At 39.7% G+C, this 17,700-nt stretch overlaps 1 protein-coding gene across 1 annotated transcript in view; it reads left to right on the top strand.

Annotated features, from left to right (window-relative positions):
• raver2 (ribonucleoprotein, PTB-binding 2) overlaps positions 1 to 17,700 on the top strand; it is an 80,597-nt gene that overhangs the window by 20,260 nt on the left and 42,637 nt on the right. The window contains exons 4-9 of the mRNA XM_052010722.1: positions 638 to 1,107; positions 5,883 to 6,071; positions 9,234 to 9,360; positions 10,205 to 10,246; positions 11,204 to 11,289; positions 14,083 to 14,181. Coding sequence (XP_051866682.1) covers positions 638 to 1,107; positions 5,883 to 6,071; positions 9,234 to 9,360; positions 10,205 to 10,246; positions 11,204 to 11,289; positions 14,083 to 14,181 — 1,013 coding nt within the window. The remainder of the gene's footprint in view (positions 1 to 637; positions 1,108 to 5,882; positions 6,072 to 9,233; positions 9,361 to 10,204; positions 10,247 to 11,203; positions 11,290 to 14,082; positions 14,182 to 17,700) is intronic.

Genomic DNA, 17,700 nt, shown 5'->3' with positions numbered 1-17,700 from the left:
GCTAGTTGATAATGCATGTTGGTTAGTTTGTGCCACATATCCTCATTAAAGACTTCCTTCTGAGTTATTAGTATATTAAACTATAGCTTGTTCATCAATCATTTACTTTTGTCTACAAATTTGTTTGATCCAAAGTTGGCATGCAAGCGAATAACTATCTAGATGGAGAATGAAATGCACTGCAACAAATTTGTTTCTGAGTTGAGATCAAAGAAATGTTAATACAGCCCACCCCCCAAGCAATGAACTGGTTGCGTTTCTACAGTTGTTTTTTAGTTGATTTTTGTCCATAAGTCAGAACATACACAAAAATCACTCAATATGATGACCATACCTGCACAGTATTGTAATGAATGGCATCAAAAGGACATAAGACTGATTTGAAAAAAGCAATTACTAAGAGTGGAGAGAGGAAACTGGTTCTGCCATTCGTAAGAACAAAAGTATGCATGTACATTGGACGTTTGAATTTAATATTATGGGAGCTTGTTCGTATGTAAGGGTGTCCATAAGTAGGACATGTGTAACTCTGGTATGGTCTGCATCAAAGAAGGCAATTGATCATTGATGAAAATACACATTTAAAGTAAACCTTAATTTCTTTGCTTTTTGATTTAATGGGATTTTCTCTTTTCAGCTTTTGTTACTTTGCTGAATGGAGAACAAGCACAAGATGCCATTCGCAAATTTCATAAGTCCATTTTCCAGGGAAGAGAGATATCTGTTCTGCTACAACCTACAGATAGCTTGCTTTGCATTACTCAGCTGCCGCTTTCCTATACACAGCAACAGTTTGAGGAGCTGGTCCGCCTCTATGGAAACCTGGAGCGGTGCTTCCTTGTTTATAGTGAGACTACTGGGCATTCAAAAGGTTATGGTTTTGTGGAATACATGAAGAAGGACTCTGCTGCTCGAGCTAAATCTGAACTTATGGGTAAACAGCTGGGATCTTGCATCCTGTATGTGCAGTGGACAGATGTCGATCATCTGTCAGCTGATTTCCTTCATTCAAAGTGCCTGTGCGTTGGTAAAATCCCCCACGAGTACAAAGATGCAGAGGAGCTAATGCAACTCTTCTCTCAGATGTTTAAACCAGTTTTCTGTCAGGTATGTGGAACAATATGGGAATGTGCTCATGTAGTTTTTTCATGGCATGAGCTGTTAACTTTAAGTGGTTGTAATACTTTTGAACTGAATGTGCAATATAATTTCATGAATTGAGTAATAATATTATGGGATGTCCTGCACACTACAGATTTGGAGCACTATATAACATTTCATTATCTTTATTACTGCTTTAAACTTTACTCTGCACAATTTTTATCTAAGATTCTAATTTTCAAAAAAAGAAACGCCATGGAAATTGGTAAGCTTTTACAATCCATTTTCCATTGACATTAACGTGTATATACTTGAATGCAGGAGCTATCCTTTCTGGGCCAGTTAGAAATTTACACGTGGGAATAATGATAAGCAATCCTTCCATACATACGACTCGTCACTTGCCTGTGACTGGATGGAAAGTTGCTGCAAAAGTACTCCTTGCCTAACTAAAAACATTTATGGAGGTATCAAAGAAAAGGCCATTTTGTATTTGGGTAATTTGGCCCTGGCCCAGTCTATCCTTCTACATTAGAAACTGAAGCAAAAGTAGGCCATTTGGCACGCATTTAATAAGGTCATGACAGATGTTTGATCTCTGCATCACTTTGAGTCACTAACTCTGTATCCTTGATTTTCTTAATATCCAAAAAATCTACCAATGTCCACCTTGAATATATTTGGTGATTGAGCCTCTGCAGCCCTCTTAGCTGGAGATGTCTGAAAATTCACCATCTTCTGGTGAATAAATGTCTCTATCTCAATCCCGAATGGCTAGCCCCTCATTTGAGTATGTTACCCTGACTTTAGATGCCCTAGCCAGTGAAAACATCGCCACTCTTTCATCCACCCTGCTAAGTCCAGTAAAAAAAATTCCTTACTCTTCTGAACTTGAGGATACCGACCTAATCTGCTGAATCTCTCCTTGTATGAAAGCCCACCATCTTGCCAATTAATTTTTGCTGCCCTATCTGTATTCTGAGGAGACCAGACCTATATGCAACATTCCAGATACAGTCTCAGCAGAGCCACGTATAATTGGAACAAGAATTGGAACGCAATGTGATTGAGTTTTTTTTTGAAGAAATAACCAAGAAGGTCAATGAGGGCAGGGCAGTAGACATGGTACACATGGACTTCAATAAAGTCTTTAAGGTAAGGCACGGTAGGCTGCTATGGAAAGTTGGATCACATGGGATCCAGGGAGAGCTAGCTAATTAGATAAATGATTGGCTTGATGGTAGGAAGTAGAGGGTGATGATGGAAGTTGGATTTTCGGACTGGAGGCCTATAACTATTAATGTTGCCCAGGGCTCGGTGCTAAGCCCATTGCTATTTGTCAGTTATATCAATGATTTGGATGAGAATGTACAAGGCCAAGTAAGTTTGCAGATGATACTAAAATAGGTGATGTCAATGATAGTGAAGATGGTTATCAGGATTTACAGAGATCTTGATCAGCTGGATAAATGGGCCAAGGAATGGCAAATGGAATTTAATTTGGATAAGTGCGAAGTGTTATATTTTGAGAAGACGAATGAGGATTGGACTTTCACAGTGATTGGTACTACCCTAGGGAATGTTGTAGACACTGGGACGAAGGAGTACAAGTACATCGTTCCCTGAAAGTAGCGTCGCGGATAGACAGGTTGGTGAAAAAGGCTTTTGGCATGTTGTCCTTCAGTAGTCAAGGCACTGAGTATGGAAGTTGGGATGTGATGTTGCAGATGTACAAGACATTGGTGAGGCCATATTTGGACTATTCAGTTTTGGTCACCCTGCTACAGGAAAAATGCCATTAAGTTGGAAAGAGTACAGAGGAGATTTAAGAGGATGTTGCCAGGACTTGAGAGACTGTTATGGAGAGAAGTTGAGCAGGTTGGGACTTTTTTCATTGGACTTTAGGAGAATGAGGAGTGATCTTATAGAAGGTGGATAAAATTATGAGGGGCATAGATAGGGTGAATGTCCACAGTCTTTTTCCCAGGTTGGGGAATCGAGAACTAGAGGGCATAGGTTTAAGGTGAGAGGGGGGAGATTTAATAGGACCTGAGGGGCAACTTTTTCACCCAGAGAGTGTTCAGTATATAGAATGAGCTGCCAGAGGAAGTGGTTGAGGCAGGTAGATTAACAACATTTAAAAGGTACTTGGATAGATATGTGGATAGGAAAGGTTTAGAGGGATATGGGCCAAGTGGGCAAGTGGGACTAGCTTAGATGGGAATCTTGGTTGGCATGGACCAGTTGGGCTGAAAGGCCTGTTTCCGTGCTGTATGGCTCTGACTCTAAGATGTCAATATTCTTGGAGTTAAGCCAGCCTATCATTTGTCTTGCTAATTACTTGCTGTACCTGCACGTTATCTTCCAGTGATTCGTGTACAAAAATACTAGGTTCCTCCGAACACCAACACCTTTCAATCTTTCACCATTTTAAACAAAAAATACGCTGCTTTTCTACCATAATATATGACTTATTTTTGCACATCATGTTCCATCTGCAATGTCTTTGTGTATTCATTTATCATCCTGGAGCATCTGTGTTCTTCTCACCATCCAGACTGTCACCCAAGTTTCATGTCGTCAGCAGCCTTGGATATATTACCATCTCTAAATGACTGAGAGAGATTGTGAGTCATTAAAGCCCCAAGTGGAAACACTGGCACCCTATTAGTTCATCCTTGCAGCCTAAAAAAAATCACTTATTTTTTTCCTCCTCATTCTAGTAACAAGTCTTCAATTTCCACCAGTGTAGTATTCCCTAATTTCATATGCTGTAACTTTGTTCATTATTTTCTCGTATAGACCTTATCAACAGCCTTCTTCAGGTCCAAATATATGACATCTATTCTGCTAGATACAACCTGAAAAAAAAAGACAGATTTGGCAAGCATGATTTCCCTTACATCAATCCTTGTTAACTCTACCCAATCAAAGTGCTTTGTTAACTCTTCTGCAATAAATTCCTGCATTATATCCACTAATAATTAAAGGCTAACTTTTCTTTAGTTCTGTTTGTTTTTTTTTCCTCCTTTTTTAAAAAATATTTGGGCCACATTTTCTGCCTTCCGATCTGTGGGAACTCTGGGTGTCATGATCCAAAATTCCAGTACATCCACTACTTCCATAGCTACCTCTTTCAGAATCTTGGGATTTAGATTATCCCATGGATTTATCAGCTTTCAGTGCCATTACTTTCTCCAATTTTTTTTAACAACTTTATTTATTTCTATTTCTCACTATTTCCAAGTTTATTATGTTTTCATGAAAAGAGATGCAAAAAATTTACTTAATTTCTCTGTTCCCTTCACCTTTCTCTTCTGCCCCCCCCCCCCCCCCAAAATATAACTTGTTTTGATCTCAAGGGATCCACGTTACCTTTTCCAAATATTTTCCTTTGTATGCATTTTATAGAAGCATTTATAGTCTGCATTTTGTTTCTCTCTTGATTATTGTCTCATTCTACCTTTCCTTTTTTCTTGTTTTTCTTTTTTTCTTGGTTGTCCTTTATTGCAATCTGAAATTTGCCCAGTTCTAATGTTTCCTGCTGTTGTTGCCTGAACCACTTTTCCTGCGGGGTTTTTATTGTCTTTAAATACTTTATGTAAATATTAGCCATTGCCTATTCGGTGTTATACCTTTTTTTAATGTGTTTTCTAGTTTTTCCAAATGTTGCCTAACTTGAGTTTTACCTCTTAACTTTATTGACCGTCACAGTTATACAGGATTCTGGCTCTTCTGCTTTGGAATAATGCACTTACTAATTATTAGAGGAGATTCGGTTCAAAACTTTTGAATGATGTTCTCCCAGAAAGATATTTGAAATAAGTGTTCACAGATCTTTTATTTGGATTCACTCAAACTATCCTTTCCATGCTTTCTTGACTGCCTCCCACCACTTCACCCCTCTCTCCACCACTTACCACTGCTGAAATTGGGAAATCAGAAGTATATTTTATTTATGAAAAATGGTAACCTAGATTAACATGGTGTGCAAAGTTGGGATAAAATGAAGTTCTTTAAAAAAAAATCTATATCTTGCACTACTGGTACATTTTGCAGAAATTTCTTTGCCTTTGACAGTATTGTGACTATCTGAAAGCTATTTAACTTTTGTGACTCATAGTGCAGCCACGCCTGATTCCAGCATGGATCACCAAATATTGACCTGAACACGTAATTTTTATTTTGGCCTTCTAATTTGGAATCTGGAATTGAACCAGGCTACATTCTATTCTGACAGCTCAGTACTTTTAAATGGATTATTTGTGTTATCTGAAGTGTTTGAGCCTTCTTGGCTGCTTGTGTGATGCATGATGTTACAGTCATAGAATAGCTACTTTTTATGAAGATACTTCTGAAATATTTTTGCCGGATCTTTAGTAAGCAGCTTTGTTTCAGATTCTTGGCAATTTACTTACCAGTAGATTTTTCGAAACAGACATCTTCCAAACTGTAGTCTTTTGTTTTTAATGTTTTAGTGTTACAGTGTACATTTGAGTAAAATTGTTCATCAAAGTTGTCGATGTCTGTTTCATTGGGTTTTCAACTATTTTGTTAAATTGCACCTTTTTATTGTATGATTTCTTCTTTCCTTCAATGTGCCCTATCTTCTCCAGCCCTTTTTGTCTAAACTGACCAAATTCAGTTAAGGAAGGTTGAGAAATGACAGAGCCCACTGAGGAACTGCTTCATCTATCCACCAGATATTTCCTTGTGTGGAGAGCTAATGCTGTTGAAGGGTTTTTTTTAATGTACTTATTTTTCTTCCATTTATTTGTCAGCTTGCCCAGGGCTCAGGTAGCCATCCTTCTTTTGCAGTGGTGGAGTACGAGACTGCTGATCAAACTGAATTAGTTCAGCGATCCACGAGCGGAATGCTTATTGGGGGTAGCCATGTCCATATTTCATTTTGTGCTCCAGGGCCTCCAGGACGAAGTACACTGGCAGCACTAATTGCTGCCCAGAGGTTGGTAAGTCAGATCTTTAATCCTCTTTTGAGAATGATACATTGTACAATGTAAGCTAAAGAGCTGGATGAATTGTGACACTTATTCTATTCTTAATCTAATGATAAGCAACATTACTGATTACAACAGGATATAGAAAAAAACTTGGTATTGTTTTATGTACTTTATTAGGACATTTGGAATTGCAAACCCGTTTTTCTTTTGACTGCACATTGTTCTATTTGGGAGCAATAGAGTTATGTTTCAAATTTTGAAGGATAATAAAGGAATTGCGTCATCAAAACTTGAATTCATTAGCATCCTGCCAGATTTCCTTTCCTCCTCCCCTTACCCCTACCCCCACCCCTACTTCTTTTATTTTTCTACTCCTTCACCCTGTCTTGCTCTCTTTGCCCCTTCCTATCCTGCTTCTCGCAATCTGCCCAAATGACTTCAAGAAGATTGAAGCAATCATGTTTTACTTTTGCACAAATAACTATCATTGAAATGTGATTATTGGTGTGATATTAAAGCACTTCAGTACCACATCTAGGCCCTTGAATTTATTTGAACATCCACATGCTGTGAAGGAGGAGGTAAATGCATGTTTGTTATGATACATATTTATTAATATATAGATTTTATTTCTTCTCAACCCAATTTTAAGGCTATGAGCAGCTTCATCAGTATTTGAAAATTCTTGGTCTGTAATGGCCCAATATTTTCCAAGTTGACAGAAACATGGATTGAATTCCTCTCAATATAACATTCCCTTTATTAAAGGATCAGGTGCACCTATAATAAATTTCATTTTTAAATTAACCCAAGTTTTTGCCTGCCTTAACTATTATTGAAGAAAAATCGTAAACGTTCAATAAAGCCATCTGATCTGCAGTATTAATAAATTTAGGTTATCTATGTTGTAAACATACTAAGTATTAATAAAGTTCACCTAAAATTAATAAGTAGTCAAAATTTTAACTTTGTAAGAATATTGTTATTTATTTACTGTGGCAGTGAGTGACCAGGAGTGGTTTCTGCCATCAGAATTCCAATTGTTAGTTTACAAAATATAAGTTGCCTGAGAATAATGCGACTTTTCCAGGGAATGGTAGGTGCAGACTTCATAATAGGGTTGTGGTCATGGAACCTACTATGGCTATTTTGTATTCTTGTCCTTGTGCTAATTCTTCAAGAAAAGATGACGAATAATATTGAAATTTCAATCTAACAAGTATTTTGGTCAGAAGTGAGAATGGAAGCTCAGAAATATGAGCACAAACCTACAAAGGGCTATTGAGAAGTCAATGGGCATAGAGCAGGACTAGACGAGTTGGGCTGGATCATACTTAACTGAACATGTTTTTTTTTCCCCCTCACCCTCACAGAAAACTTTGGTCCCGTGAATTGGAACAGCCTGCAAGTAGTCATTAGCTAGGTGGGGGATAATGACCTCCTGCTCCTGGGTCTGATTGCCTTTTGAACCATTTCTATAGATCTGATTATCAGTCATTTAAACGCACAATTTTTTATAATTATTTTAATCTACTTTAATATTGTGTTTAAAAAAAGTTAAAAACCTGTTTGACTCAATAATTATAACAATAATAATTGAAATAATAAAGGAGAAACCACTTTCCTTCACTTAGCTTTACCAATCCATCTTTTCAAATGCCAGTCATGGCTTGTCTTAGAGTCATAGAGTAATACAGCACAGGAATGAGCCCTTCACCCAACTTGTCTGTGCCGACCAAGATGCCCATCTAAGTTAGTCCATTTGCCTGCATTTGGCCCATACCCCTCTAAACCTTTTCCTATCCGTGTTTCTGTCCAAATGTCTTTTAAATGTTGCTATTGTACCTGTCTCAACCACTCCCTCTGTCAGCTCATTCTCTTCTTTGTGATACCTTGGGCTCTAACTAAATCAAGGTTCAGTTTTACAATCAAATAAACATTTTGAAGTCATTCAGACCCATTCTTTACATAAAGTAAATTACTTTGCAACCAGTTATTTCATTGTTTTATTTAGTTAATGGCAGTTGAATGAAACGTGGGCTTGGAATTTATTCCTTGGGGCGTAGGAGACTGAGGGGGTGACCTTATGGAGGTGTATAAAATCACGAGGGCCATAGATAAGGTGGATTCACATGGTCTTTTTTGCAAGGAAAGGGAATCAAAAATTGGAGGGCATGGGTTTAAGGTGAGAGGGGAAAGATTTCAGGGACTTGAGGGGCAACCAGAGTTGTAAACCCTAACTTACCTGGACAATTTAACAATGACCAATGAACAGATTAATGTTTTGTATCAATTTCTTTCACAAATGAACTGTACTAATAATTTTTAGTCAGCAAATTCTATAGAATGTTGCTGGTGAACTGCTATGCATGAATTGGCTTTTTCCCACCTTCTGTGCTGCACATTGCAACACAGAAATCAGGGACAAAATGGAGTTTGGATGCCAACGTACTTTTGAATTGAACCCTTCAGCTTTATTGCAGGGATGATAATCATGTAGAGTGGCCCCATTCATTTGAAAGGGGTCACTGAATTTGAAAAGGAAGATGCAGATAAGTTGTTTTACTTGATCTTTGAAGTGCTATAGTTAATTAAAAATATTACGATGAATTTAAGCAAAATTATTAATTTTTTAATTAAGAAAAATTAAAATAGTTATTATTTTGAAATTTTTAAATGCTTCTCATCTGCTTTCAAATGTTTGTTATTTTAAAGTCCCTTAACAAGTGTCAGTAGCCGTCAGACCATTTGAGGGTAGGCCTTGGGATTCAATGCTTGAGGCCTCTTCATTTCTTGTGGACCACTCTGCTTCATGGCAACCATGCAGAGGGGCCTCCTGTCAAATTGGACCCACAAGGCCACAAAAAGTGCATATGGATTTGGGAATAATGTAGGTGGCAGTCTGGATTGAGTGTAAGTGGTCCAATAATACCATTAGCTGCTTTAGTTTCATTCTGACTAAGAATGATTTTGAGTTGAATCATTAATGCTTCAGTTAACTGCAAGCATTATCATTTTTGTTAAAATTTTCATGATTTGTAAATTTATTAGTTTGTGGAACTTGCTGTAAATATATGATATGAAGGCAACTAATTTACTGTTGTGTAAACTTCTAAGTATTAGGTTTTGTAGTAGTTGGATGTCTAACTCTGAATTAAATTTTCTCTTAAGTTGATAAACAGCAGAAAAGGTCTCCTTCCTGAACCCAACCCTTTGCAGTTCATGAACACCCTGGGTAATCCTGCTGTATTGCAGTTGTTACTGAGACCTTACTTCAATGGGCATGCTGGCAAAAAAAGTGAGTTTTTGTTTTGGCAAGGTAATTTTGCAGCTCTTTATAAAGAACTATGGGTAACATTTTAAGATATGTCTGTGTATCAAGCATGTATGGGGATCCAGGAGGTAATAGTTCAGGAGCCTCCAGCTGTTTCCTTTATCAAATGTGTACAAGGGACTTTCTGTCTATATAGATGTGAACAAAGATTGTTGGGAGAATGGGCAATCTAGCCATAGCAACATGGTACTAGAGACTGTTCAAGTGGGAAGAGTAAAAAGAAACCTAGTAATGTTAGGGGAAAGTATAATCGATTGATCTAATTCTCTTCTGCTCTGACTGAGTGGTGAAACCTGTGTTGCCTATGCAATAGCTGAAATTGTGGACTTTTGCCATGATAAATCTCTTCACCAGTTCCAAGGAAAAGGAGGAGGATACAGTTTTTATGGTCTGTGTAGAAACCAATCCTGTGGATAAACACAAGAATGAGGTTCTGCAGAGAGATTACAATTCTTACTGGAGCTATTTGTAAACTGGTACTGGGTTGAAGAGATCATATTAAATGTATGGTTCAGAGTGATGCAGGAGGAAGGGATTTCGATCTTATGGTATGCTGGCAGTAGTACTGGGATTAAAGAGCAATTCATTTGGGATGGATCCCACTTAAACTGGATTGGGATGCATGTCTAGATGAATTGGATGGCTCTAGGGCTTTAAACTAGTAGTGTGAGAGGTAGTGGGTGGAATTCAAACCACCTTGTTTAGCATTACCAAAACCTTTTTAGATTACTGGTCCAATGTTGAAGCCCTAATAATGTGTGCAAAAACATGTAATCTCTTTGGTATAAAAATAGAAATTGCTTTTCAGGTTGGCCAGCATCTGTGATGAGAGAAACTGTTAGATCTTCAGGTCAGTAGAATGAGCATTTATTATCTAATAGATTTTTAATTATAAGCAAGTGCAAAACTGAGGAAAAATGAAATTGGAACACATGGGTACAACTGTATATATTTGGACTCTGTTTAAATAACTAAACCTGAATTATTAATGCCAGGTGAAGCCATGAGTTCTGTTGCAATTTCCATAATGTGTTTAGATTGTTCTTTCCACTTGGTGCATGAGGAGGTGGGGCAGGGGGTGGTAAGTGTTCTTATCAGGTCTTCCTGCCTGCAAGGGAAGTTCAGTGATGTGATCAACAGGAAGCACAAGAACTTTTGGTAGTTTTTGGTTTGCGCTATAGCCTATGCTTAGCTGATGCTGAAGTTTCAAGCCAGAAGCTTAGGGCAGCCTGGGCTTCAATATTGCTAAATGGCTCTTGATTATTCTCATTTATTGCTGTAGAGTCTTTTGTGTATACTCAGGGAAGGAGATGGAGAGTTGGTGCAATAAATATTAATATTATTCAGCATTTAAATTGTGTGTAAAACTGAAGGATATGGTCAGGTTAGTTAATTAGTGTTGAACAGTCAGCCATTTAATCTAAAGATAATGTTAACAATTAGGCCAAACTAGTTAAAAGTGCTTTCAAGTTTAAAATAAATGTAGGATCAAACTTAATAAGGAAGTATTAAACTTAGACCTGGGTTACGAAGGAGAAGGAACAAATATTTTGGATCCTGGTTTTGCTCATGGGCACTTCTCAGCATCGGGTAAATAATGGATCAGACTTGGTTGTGACGCTAAGCATGCCAGAGTCACTTGCCAGTAAGAAAAATAGTACATGGAGCATTTCCAATGTTTGAGTGACTAATTTTGAGTTATTATTTAATTTTCTATGTTGTTACCTTGCCTTTTAGAAAATTGAAATGAACATTTGTGTATGCAAAATGTTTCTTCAGGTTCTCAAATCTGGTTTGTTCCCTTAAGGTATGCTGGGGAATACTTGTGGCCTACCAGTTTTGCCAAATCCTGTACTGACTGCAGCTCTGCTTCATATAAGTCAAGCACAACAGGTAGCTGATTTGAAATCATTCTTTCTGAAGCACATTCCAATAAATAAAAACATTCATCTGGATAAACCATGCACCAGAGAACTCATATAAACGCTAACTAAATCATCGTTTATCAACTGCAGTGAAGCTCTTTTTACCCTTCCCCGATCCACATCATCCAAACTCAGTTGTATATCCTGGGTTGATGATGATAATTTGCCAGATAATCAAACCTCTAAAAGATTTGCATTGGTGTGGGACTTCATTTTTATATAAACTAAAAGTTATGAAGAGTCTCGTTGAAGTTCTTCACGTGGAATAAGTTACTTAGAAATATTGAAAATTGTACATTGATAAATGTTTGTAGAGTAAAATAAGTTGTGTATCTTGGCTCTAAATCGCAAATACGAAAATGAGCTACAATGTTATCACCTGTAAGACTTGAGCCTTGCAAGGATTTTTGTTAATGACCTAAATGTCAATTTTGAAGCAAGTTTGAACACTTCTGTCATATAGTCATACACCATGGAAACTGGCCCTTCGGCCTAACTGGTCCATGCCAACCAAGATTCCCATCTAAGCTAGTCCCATTTGTCCAAGTTTGGCCCATATCCCTCTAAACCTTTCCTATCTATGTTCCCATCCAAGTGCCTTTTATATGTTGTTAATGTACCTGCCTCAACCACTTCCTCTGGTAACTCATTCCATATACTGACCAGGTGGAAAAAGTTGCTCTTGAAGTTCCCATTAAATCTCTCCCCTCTCTCCTTAAACCTATGCCCTCTAGTTCTTGATTTCCCAACCCTGGGAAAAAGACCTGTGTGCATTTACCCTATTTATGCTCTACATTATTTCGTACACCTCCATAAGATCACTCCTCATTCTCCAAGGAAAAAGTCCTAACCTGCTCAAGCTCTCTCTGTAACTCAGTCCTTCAAGTCCTGGCAATATCCTTGTAAATCTCCTCCACACTCTTTCCAGCTTAATGGCATCTTTCCTGTAGCTGGGTGACCAAAACTGAACACTGTCTTCCAAATACGGCCTCACTAACGTCTTGTACATCTGTAACATAACACTCCAACTTCTATACACAGTGCCCTGACTGATGAAGGCCAGCTTGCTAAAAGCCTCCTTTACCACCCTGTCTATCTGCAATGCCATTTTAGGGGAACCATGTACTTGTACTCCTAGATCCCTCTGTTCTAAAACACTCCCCAGGGCCCTACAGTTCACTGTGGAAGTCCGACCCTGATTTGTCTTCCCAAATTGCAACACCTTGCACTTATCCGAATTAAACTCCTTTGCCATTCCTCGGCCCATTTACCCAGCTGATCAAGATCTTTCTAAGTCCTGAAACCATCTTCACTGTCCAGAGCACCACCTATTTTAGTGTCATCTGCAAACCCACTAACCATACCTTGTACGTTCTCATCCAAGTCATTGATATAAATGACAAATAGCAATGGTCCTAGCATCAACCCCTGGGTAACATCACGAGTCACAGGCCTCCAGTCTGAGAAACAACCTTCTACCATCAACCTCTCCTTCCTACCATCAAGCGAATTGTGTATCTAGTTAGCTAGCTCTCTCTGGATCCCATGCAATCTAACATTGCAGAGCAGCCTACCATGTGGAACATTGTTAAAGGCCTTGGTGAAGTCCATGTAGACCACATCTACTACCCTGCCCTCATTGACCTTGGTTACTTCTTCAAAAAACTCAAATTCCTGAGACATGATTTCCCATGCGCAAAACTGTGATGAGTATCCCTAACCATCCCCCATCTTTCCAAATTATTCTTATTATATCTTATTCCACAGAATCCCCTCTAGTAACCTACCTACCACAGATATTAGGCTTACTGGTCTATAGTTCCCACATTCTTTTCAGCCCTTCTTAAATAAAGGCACAACATTGGCCACCCTCCAGTCTTCTGGCACTTCACCCATCAGTAACGATGATGCATATATCTCGGCCAGGGCTCCTGCAATTTCTTCTCTAGCTTCTTGGATATGTTCTTGGATATACCTGATCAGGACCTGAAGATTTATCTACCTTCATATGGCTTAAGACATCCAGTACCACCTCAGCTGTAATGCAGTCTATCCCCAAGACATCCCCATTAACTATCTCAAGTTCTGAAGTCTCTTCATATCCTTCTCCATGAAGTTCTGAAGTCTTCTTGTCCTTCTCCATGGCAAAAGCAGAGGAGAACTATTCACTGAGGACCTTTCCCATCTCCTGCAGCTCCACACAAAGATGTCCACTTTGGTCTCTGAGGGGCCCTATTCTCTGTCCATTTACCCTATTCTCTCATAACTCCATCAGTTGGTTTTGCTTTACTGAAGGTAAAGTGAAACTTGTTTTGTATTGAATGTTCGTGAAAGTCAAAAGAAAAATCTTTTCTATTTTTTTTTCTCAAAGGAGTCCAATGGGCCTATTCTCTTCCCAATCCAGCCCCTTAAAAATACTTGATTATGTAATGTTCATTCTTCAAACTGGAATTTCTTCCCTGAATGGAACATTGCAATGTTGGCTCTCGTTTTAGACTGCTCCGTTGTCTTCACTGGTGGAAAGGAGCTACGTTGCTGACTGAAGAGTTGTTTGTGGCTTTTGACTAGTGCTGCTCAAACCTAGAAATGTACATCTGGTTATCTGTGAAAATAATTGTATCTACTTCTCTTAATATCTGGCAAAGAATAAAATATTCTTTTAATTTTTTGTTTCAATTAATTTGGGCAGGTAATTTGTGTGTAGATGATTGATCAGCTTGATTATACAACCTATATTTTAACAAATTAACTTCCTACTTAGACTGCTGCATTGGGGAATGGATTGTTTCAAAATCTACTGCGAATGCAGGTGGCACAGCAACAACTGCTGCTGAACAAAGAGAATCCAGCAATCAACAATGTGAGTTGTGATTGAGATGAATTGATACAGCCTCGTGTTCTTAACTAGATTTGTATGGTCATGTTAAAAAAAAAGTGCTGATAATCTGATATGAAAACAGTAAATGTTGGAAACACTCAGTGGATCAGGCAGTATCAGTGAAAAGAGAAACAGTTAATGTAGCAGGTTGAAGACCCTTCAAAGCTGGGAGAGTGAAAAAAACAAATTTAACTTGAAGAGACATTGTGGGAGTAATGAATAGGGGTAAGGCCAGAATTGCCCAATGTTTATAGAGCTACCTTATTAATAGATTTAATTAGGGCATTTAATGAGACTGACAACAAAGGAACGTGTAAAGCTGTGAAATGCAAGTCAGATCTGTTGCTGAAACCAAAAGGAAATGCCGGAAATGACCAGTAGATCAGGCATTGCCTGTGGAGAGAGGAAAACTGAGCTAACTAACATTGACTGTCTCAATATCTTCACTCCCCTTACTACTATAACCTATCGTCCTTCCAACGAGTACTCCGCTCACTAATGCTGTTGCTCTTGCTGTAGCTTGCACAAATGCTGGTGCCTTTGTTTTTGGCTCACCAGTCACCAATTCATAGAGGACATACTTGAATTCATATGCCTCCCTCTGGATTATGACCCCACTTCTGAGCACTAGATCATTGTCTCCCAGATTGTCACTGACCTCATTTCCTTGTGAGATCTTTTTTCCACAGCTTCCATCTTACGATTGTGGTTGTTATATGCTGTCCATAGCTCTCTGAAAGTGGCTGCACAAGTTGATAGGGTAGTCAAGAAGGCGTATGGCATGCTTGCCTTTATTAGTTGAGGTATTCAGTTCAAGAATCAGGAAGTTATGTTGCAGCTTTATAAAACTCTGGTTAGGCCACATCTGGAGTATTGCATTCAGTTCTGGTCTCCCCATTATAGGAAGGATGTGGAGGCTTTGGCAAGGGTGCAGAAGAGGTTTACCAGGATGCTGCCTGGATTAGAAGGCATGTGCTATGAGGAAAGGATGGGAAAACTTGGGTTGTTTTCTCCTGAATGGTGAAGCCTGAGAGGAGACCTGGTAGAACTTTATAAGATTACGAGGGGCATGGATAGAGTAGACAGCCGGTATCTTTTTCCCAGGGTTGAAATGTCAATACTAGATGGCATGCATTTAAAGTGAGAGGGAGCAAGTTCAAAGGAGATATGCGGGGCAAGTGTTTTTACACGGTAGCGGGTGCCTGGAATGTGCTGCTGGCGGTGGTCGTGGAGGCAAATATGATGGATGCTTTCAAGAGGCAGAGTGCAGAGAATGGAGGGATATGGACATAACTGTGGCTTCCCCTCAAACGTACCAGGCAAAGTCCTCAACTACAACAGATCTATTGTCTACACTTCTGCTCTCACTTCCTCTCCCAGCCAGGTTAGGGGTCCTGTAATCTTAAATACCTCCCTGCACCCCCCCTCCCCCCGCCAAGCCCCAAACTCTGCTCTGCACACAATTAAACATCCTTTGCAATTTCCATCACCAGGCTTCTGACCTGTTTCCCTCTTCCTCAGCATTCTGAAGTGACTGTTCCCTTTGTGACTCCGTTGTTTGCTCTTCCATCTCTGCCAACCATTCTAGTTCTTGCTTTCCCATTTGACATGAGCTCTTTTACATCCTCCTACCATCATTCAGGGACCCAAACAGTCCTTCCAGGTGAAGTAGCGATTCATTTGCTCATTTTTCAATCTAGTGTTTGCAATATGTTCTCCTCTGCATTGGAGAAGTCAGTTGCAGGTTGAGTGGCCACTTGGCGGAGCACCTGCATTCCACCTGAACTAGTCTAGAACCATTTTGGCTGGTTCCCAGTAGCAGATGCCCATCACCCCTGTACTCAGCTCCAGTGCTTTTGTGGCTGATCCTGTACAGTTTCTGGTCAATGCAAATCCACTAGGATGTTGTTGATGGGTGCACGTGATGGTAATGACATTGAATGTCAAGGGAAGATAGTTAGGTGGCCTCTTGTTGGAGGTGGTCATTGACCTACTTTAATTAAGTCTGCCAACTCTGCAGGGTGGTACTTTGGTGCAGCAGTTCGTATTGCTGCCTGCAACTCCAGGGACTCTGGTTTGATTCTGGCCTCTGGTGCTGTCAGTGTGGAGTTAGCACATTCTCCCTGTGAGAAGTATAAGGAATGTAGGAGTACACTTGAGAGGGAAATCGGGAGGGCAAAAAGAGGACATTCGGTAGTTTCGAAAGTCAAGGTAAAGGAGAATCCTAAGAGATTCTGTAAGTATATTAAGAGCAAAAAGGGAAACAAGGAAGAGAATAGGTCCCCTGAAGGATCAGTGTGATCTTCAATTTGTGGAACCAAGGAGATGGACAAGGTCTTGAATGAATATTTCTTGTCCATATTTACAGTGGAAAAGGTCACAGAAACTAGGGAATTCAGGGAAGAGAATAGTGATTCCTGAGACGTATCCACATTACAAAAGAGGAGGTACTGGTGGTGTTGAGGTGCGTGAAGTGGATAAATTTGTGAGGTCTGACCAAGTGTATCCTAGGACATTGTGGGAAGCTAGGGAAGAAATTGTTGGGGCCCTGAGAGATTTGTATCATTTATTAGCCACGGGTGAGGTACCAGAAGACTGGAGGGTTGCTAATGTTGTGCTTTAAAGAAGGGCTGCAAGGACAAGCCAAGGAACGACAGGCTGGTGAGCTTAACATCAGTGATGGGAAAATTACTGGAAGCGATTCTGAGAGACAGGATCTATGTGTACTTGGAAAGGCAAGAACTGATTAGGGGTAGTCAGCATGGGTTTGTGCGTGGGGAACTCGTGTCTCTCAAATTTGATTTGAGCTTTTTGAAGCGGTTACTAAGAATATTGATGAGGGCAGGGCGCTAGACATTCATGGTAGGCCAGTTTTGAACATTAGATCACATTGGATCCAGGGTGAGCTAGCCATTTGGATACAAAGTTGGCTTGGTGGTAGGAGGTGGAGGGTGGTTTTTCATATTGGAGGCCTGTGACCAGCAGTGTGCCACGGGGATCTGTGCTGGGTCCCCTTGTGTTTTTAATTTTCATTAACTATTTGGATGAGAATGTAGTTGATGTGGTTAGTAAGTTTGTGGATGACACCAAAGTTGGTCGTGTGGAAGAAGTGAAGAAAGTTATCTCAGATTATAGCAGGATCTAGACCAGCTGGGAAAATGGGCCAAGGAATTGCAGATGGGATGAGTGTGAATTGCTGCATTTTGAGAAGTCCTGGCTCCGGTGATGCAGGGCTGAATGGGGAGTGACTGACAGTGTCAGCAGTGCTCTGGGCAATGTCTGCTCGGCCATTGACATTGTCACTCCAAAGACTCTAACTTTCCTCCCCAGAAGCCTCTTTTGCTTCAGAGTGGGGGAATTATCTTTACTGTTTTGTTTTTTCTGATGTGAGCAAGTTTACACTTATCCTTGTGCTCAGCTCCCTGCCAGCCTCGCCCTCTCCCTGCATCCTGCTTAAGCCTCTGACCCACCAAGTTCCCTGCCCTCTCCCATTCTGGCCTC

The sequence above is a fragment of the Pristis pectinata genome, chromosome 3, assembly GCF_009764475.1.
Source record: "Pristis pectinata isolate sPriPec2 chromosome 3, sPriPec2.1.pri, whole genome shotgun sequence".
NCBI classification, from domain to species: domain Eukaryota; kingdom Metazoa; phylum Chordata; class Chondrichthyes; order Rhinopristiformes; family Pristidae; genus Pristis; species Pristis pectinata.
The sequence above is the reverse complement of the archived record's forward strand: the minus strand, read 5'-3'. Positions and strand labels throughout refer to the sequence as shown.